The sequence below is a fragment of the Microtus ochrogaster genome, unplaced genomic scaffold (assembly GCF_000317375.1).
Source record: "Microtus ochrogaster isolate Prairie Vole_2 unplaced genomic scaffold, MicOch1.0 UNK16, whole genome shotgun sequence".
Classification (NCBI taxonomy): Eukaryota; Metazoa; Chordata; class Mammalia; order Rodentia; family Cricetidae; genus Microtus; species Microtus ochrogaster.
In genome coordinates this window covers 2,453,005-2,459,004 of record NW_004949114.1, presented here as the reverse complement: position 1 = coordinate 2,459,004, position 6,000 = coordinate 2,453,005, and the positions used below count along the sequence as shown (strand labels likewise).

Below are 6,000 nucleotides of genomic sequence, written 5' to 3'. Positions count from 1 at the left end.
TGTGTGTGTGTGCTGGGAATGTTCATTGCCAGTTTTGTTCATGGGAGGGCAGATGTGCCAGCCCCAGGGCTGGCCATGGGTGGGCAGGCCCTTCTCTCAGTGCAGTTCTGGCTGGGACTAATGTCCTTCAGCAGTTCCAGCACAAGGCATGCTTTGATTCCAGCAGAATCAGCTCAGCAAAACAAACTAGAAATGTGGAGCGGGAGACTCCCAGTAGCCCGTCTCTGGCGGGGTTGCTGCCATTTTGCCCGGATTTTATTTATTCCATTTAATAAAGCGGCTGCGGAGGTTGGAAGCAGATGTCACGAGTCCTCTGTCGACGGAGCCATAAAAATCAGTGTGTGGCACTTGGATGCCACGCGTCACCTGAGTTGTATTTCCAGCGTATTTAATTAAAACAGATTACAGCACTGCTAGCTACATGGAGACTTCCTCACAAACGCCCTGGCATGCTGGTGAGAGGACCGCACTGTGGGTGCAGCATGGTGGAGAAGCTCCAAAGAGTTCCAAGAAGTGAATCCAGGAGGTTGAAGGGAGTCACCGGAGGAACCCGGAGCCTTACGTGTGCCAGGAAATCACTCTGCCACTGCCTATAGCCCCAGCCCACTGGGCCCATCTCATAGATAAAGGACAAATACTCTTAAGAGCTGAGATCAGATGTTAAGACAGCCTTTGTAGAGGTCACACAGATGATAGGCGGCCATTGGAATCCCAGCTGCATGCCAGATTGACTGTCTACCACCTCAGTTCCCAGATCTGAGCTCCGTCAGCACCCCTGCAGGGTTTGTGGGAACACTTGTAAACCAGGACCCTCTGTCAATATTGGATCCAGTGTGTTGGCTGGAGCCTGGGAATCTCCTGTCTCTAGTTAAGTGCCTAGGATTGCTAGGGAGTGTCTCTATGGAATCACTAACCCTGAATGGAGTGGGATGGTATAGGGTGGGGCCATTTGTCTCCTCCATTCCAGCAGAGCCCACTGCTGCCCTCAGAGCTTCCACTCCCATAACCCATACCACAGTCTGCAACTTTGAATGCCAGAGTATGCTGTCTACTCAGGAGCTGGCTGCTCTGCAGCCCCCAGAAGCAGGTGTTGTGCCTGCCATCCATAGAAGGGAGAGACTCCTGCATCCATGGCTACACTCATACCCCAAGGAAAAGCCGAGCCTCTGAGTCTTGGCCTCTTCAGTGTTAACTCTGTCCTTGGGCAGACTCTGCCTGCTTGGGTCCATATAGGGCTGATATTCTCTTCTCAGGGGTTCTCCTAGCCAGGCTATGCTGTGGTGTTGCAGAAGGTAATACCAGCCCCCTTCAGAGCTTGGGATGGCCTGTCCCAGCCTGCGTCCTCTGCAGGTTTTACTGTCTCCCCCTCCAAGCTGTCTGTGTTCCTGCAGGGGTGCTAGATCATCAGGCCGCCACTTCTCACTTCAGGATAAAAATAGCCCTGCCGAGGCTTCTGTGCAGGATGGAATGTCACAGGTGGCGCATGTCCAGGGCTTGTGTCTGAACACACACAGTCCCCAGGGCCTGACTGGGGACCATGGCCAGCGCTGTCAGTGCTTCTGCTGGGGTAAGAAAGATGTGCTAGCCTACCTGTCACCTTAACCACACTTGAGACAACTACAGCTGTGCTGGCCCAGCACTGTTGTCTGCTTCTCTAGAGCCTGTCCTGGGCTACTGTTGCCATATCCAGCCTGGGCCCGTCTCTGGACCAGTCTGCCAACCAGTCTTCCCTGTGCATAGCCTTAAAGCTGGGCTTTGCCCCCTTCATAGTAGTAGTTTGCTGGGCAGAGTTGGTATCTAGTGCCATGTGAACAGAGGGATGATAGTCAAACTGCCTGCGTTAGCCAGTGGCCCAGATGTTTGGGCCAGCTGTGGACAGATGAGGCACAGCTGGTGGACTGAGGTGCATTGCTGCTGTTTTCCTATGTATAGACTGTCTGTCCCTCTTTTCAAGTCTCAGGAGAAAGTACAAGCATATGGGCCCTGATGTCACTGCAAAGGGTAGGACACTCACTGTGATGCCACCACAAGGAGATGCTTTCTCGATCTAGATGCCCGCAACATGAGTGACTGCCCATCCCCCACTGCTGGGCATTGTACCCATCCTCCATCCTCAGCTCTGTTTTGTATCTCCTGGCAAGGCCTAGGCCATCATGTGTACTATCTTGGTGGAGGCAGCATTCTCCAGAGGCTCTGTGCTCAGCTGCCAACAGGATTCTGTCCTTCTGTCCTTTCTGAGAACAGACACGATGCTCACAGTCAGCCATCCTCTTTTCACTAAGGTGCTCTCTGGTGAGTATGACCTAGGATCTCAGAAGGGACCTGCCTTCTGGATGTAGGCATGATGACTAAGCTGTCTTCTTCTCACAACAGTCTCTCACAGCAGAGCTATTGCTTACTCTGTTGTCCTCCCAGGCCGTGTGCTCTGAAGGCTTCCTCAGCCAGCCGTGCTCAGCTGATCCAAGAGGCGAAACCCTTGCTAGGGGAGCCATGTCATGTGCATAGTGTTTGATTCTGGCTAACTGTCCCACCAAGCATGGCTGTCTGGAGTAAGTGTTTTCTAATAGTCCTCTGGGGAACTTTGGTTATCTCCTGATCTCCTGATGCAGGTGTTGGAGGGAGTGCTAGTGGAGCTGTGGTGGCCGCCAGCCCCTCTTCTGTCTACAGATGTGGTGATCATAGAAGGAAGGTTGTCACCACCCTACCTTGGCCAAGGCCATGGTTAAAGCTAACTGGAGAGAGGGAGAGTGCATTCAAGTATGCCGAGGTCACTGGTCTTTACCTTCCATGTCTTTGAGGCAGGAGCTCTTATTCACACTCTGAACACCAGGCCAGCTGGCCTGAGAACTTCCAGGGAGTCCTATCTGTCTTCTGCCTTCCATTTCATCGTAGAAACGCTGGGTTTACAGATGTGTGCTACTGTGTTTACTTTTACATGGCCGTTTGGGATCTGAACTCAGATTCTCACCATTATGTGGCAAGCGCTTTATCCGCTGAGCCATTTCCTCAGCCCAGGCGTGTGTCTCTCAGTCCTTTGAAGACATACCTGGGGTAGGTTATGAGACATGAAACCCTACGGAGAAGCCAGGTCATCTGAGTTGCTTCAGTTTGGCTGCCACTGTCACCATCGTGGAGACTGAGTTGCTTCAGTTTGGCTGCCACTGTCACCATCGTGGAGACTCGCTTAATTCCCATCCCTTTCCCTTTCAGCGCCCCAGCACTTCCTGGGCTCTGCCAGCCCTGTCTTTGCAGAGTGGTGTTTCGCTGTTGGTCCTGATTTGCATTTGGCTAATTGCTAACCATGTTAATTACCTTTCTGTGTGTTTGCCGCCTGTGTGCGTTTCCTTTTTGGGAGATGTCTGTTTGCCTCTTTGCCCGCTCTGCTGTCACACTGTTTGTTTTTCCCCTCACCACTTTGTAGCAGATCCATGTGTGTCCTTGAGGCCAGTCAGGTGCAGGGGATGCCAGTCCCTGTCCTCCATCCCCTCACTCAAAAGCAGTAAGGGTGGTATGTTTTGGAGCAGAGGGGAAGATCATGTGCTCTGGTGATAGACATGTAGGCCTTGTAGTTCTTCCAGTCTTGAGAGTCACAGGTTAGACCCAAGTTCAAATCCTGCCTTGTCCACTGGCCGATTCATGACGTTTGGCTTCTGGACTCATTTTCCTAAGAAAAGCTCTTCTGCGGGAGGGCATGGTGTGCCAGGAGAACACCCTGGTGTCTGCAGGGTGCCCAGCCTGTGGCAGCCCCCAGAGGAGGAGGGCCGTCCTCACAGTAGACAGAGCACAGGAAGGAGTCCCCTTGCCTGTTGCAGAGCTGACAACAGGGTAGTTCTGTTGCTCTGGGCAGGCAGCGTCCTTCCAGCTCAGTGATGGTGACCACATCCTTGCTCTGTAAGTGGTGTACATTTATAGATGGCTCACAGCAGCTACCTGTGGTTGGGATGTATTTTTGTAAGCAGCTTGGCCATGCCATTTACTGCCTGCCAGGGAAGGCTCTACCAGGGCCTGTGAGAACAGATGCGTTCAGTCACTGAGGTGTGTGTGCTGTTACAGTGGGAGGCAATGTTGTGAGTTCAAGAGGATGGAGCCCGTGGCACCCTGAAGCCAAGGTCTGGGCTCTTGCAGCCTTGTGCTGGAATTGAGTCTGTGCTTGTTCTGCTGCGGCCTCCAGCAGGGCAGCCTCCAATAGCCTGCTCCCTTCTCTGAGTGTGGAGCCCTGTGGACTCGTAGTCGGTGACGCTGCTGCTGCTGCTCAAGCACAGCCTTCTTTCTTTTGGGACAGTAGGCCAGGTGTCCCTGATGGGGGTTTGCCCTGCCCCTTCCCAGTCTGCCTGCAGTGACTGTGCTGGGGAGCCCCTACCTTAGTTAGTGCTTCTAGAATGGGAGACTGTAGGAGGCAGCTGGCCGACTTCCTCCTCAGGCCGTCTTCCCTGTATGGCTGCACAGCAGGAATTGCTGTGAGCTTAGGATTTTACACTACCCAGGACCTGACAAAGGTGGCAGTGTGGCCTTAGTCAACTCAACATGGATTGGAGGCTGAGGCGAGCCTTTCACCCCAAGGCTGGCAGGCATCTCCCCTCAACCCTGATCCTCTTGGTCTTATCTTGCAGGCTCAGCTGTCTCAGGCCCTGGAGGACCTTGGGGTTCAGAAGCAGAGAGCCGACACGGTGAGTACTGAGTGGGGGTCACTTGGTGCTGTGTGGTGAAGGGCAGCCTGAAGACAGGCCACCTGAAGTCCTAGATCCATGCACAAGGGAGTTCCTGCCTTTTCCTGGCAGGACTTGGCCTACAGGCACATCCTCCTGTGTGACCATGCTTCTCCGACATTAGAAACTGCAGAGAGGAAGGAACAGAGGTAGAGATTGAGTCTTGTTGCCCACCCTCATGTGATGTCAAGGTGTGAGCCAGCAGGAGTCATGGGAGCCTTTTGGGAGTCTATAGCTAAGGGCTTGGGCCTGGCCAACATCAGCCTAAGTAACATAGGCCTGTGGGCATCAGGATGTGGGTTAGATAACACAGGTAGGGTTTGCCTGTGGTACTCAGAGTGTGGTCTCCAATTCACAAGTGTTGCCTTGTGGGACTCTGAGGGTTTGGGGCTACAGTTGAGATTCTGATCTGGGAGTGGGAGAGACCAATGGTGGAATACAGAACCAGGGGAGGTTGTACAATGCTGGGTGTGCCCACTACCCACTCACCAGGTGCTGTGGACACAATGTGTTGCTATCAGCATGGGAGTCAGACTGTGACCAAGCAGGGCCTAAGCAGCGGAGTGCCAGTCAACTGGTAGCTGGCAGTTAAGATAGCATGGGGGAGGGGAAGGTGCCTGGGGCTGTGGTCAGAGGTGGCAGGCCAGGCAAGCCTCTAGAGTGTGGGAGCAAAGAGTGGGTGGTCCTATAGATTGTGGGGTGTTATATCTAGCAGTGAGTGTGGAGGAGGATCTGTGGACTACGGAGCGTGGTGTCTGTCAGTGGGCGGGGTGGGTCTCTAACTTTGGGAGGTTGTCAGGGGTGGTATGACCTTGTTCTACCCAGGCAGTGTTGGTTGTGGGCTGCCTAGTGAGGTAGCCCTTTTGTCTCCACGTGTGGCCTCTTGGGCTTCATCCCTGTGATCCAAGTGTCCAGCTTCCTTTAGTGGTGGCCTGTTTGCTGTTGCCTTGGGGAAGCCATGTGCGGGGGTGTGGAGTTTCTGTGAGCTGAGCATCAGTCTGCACAGCCCGGGGAGACCCTGATGTTCTGTGCATCAACACGCGTGGCTTCCTTGGTTTTGACCTGAATTGAAATGTACCCCGGGGCCTTGTTTTCATAATGTACACGAGGCCAAGAAGAATTAGAAATGAGTTGTGTTAAGCACATGCCAGGCCCAGGGTTCTGTGGCTAAGCAGCTTGCTGTCACCCAGGGTCCACTTTGCACAGAAGCAAGGCTGCTTGGCCTGTATTTCCCATGTCACTTTGGAGGAACTGTAGGCCCTTTGTCCATTTTAGGGGCAGGGTGCAGAAGCTG

The 6,000-nt window shown here is 53.5% G+C and overlaps 1 protein-coding gene across 1 annotated transcript in view; it reads left to right on the top strand.

Moving 5' to 3' along the window:
* Positions 1 to 6,000, top strand: part of Mad1l1 (mitotic arrest deficient 1 like 1) — a 257,163-nt gene that overhangs the window by 124,023 nt on the left and 127,140 nt on the right. Inside the window, exon 5 of the mRNA XM_013353749.2 lies at positions 4,611 to 4,667. Coding sequence (XP_013209203.2) covers positions 4,611 to 4,667 — 57 coding nt within the window. The remainder of the gene's footprint in view (positions 1 to 4,610; positions 4,668 to 6,000) is intronic.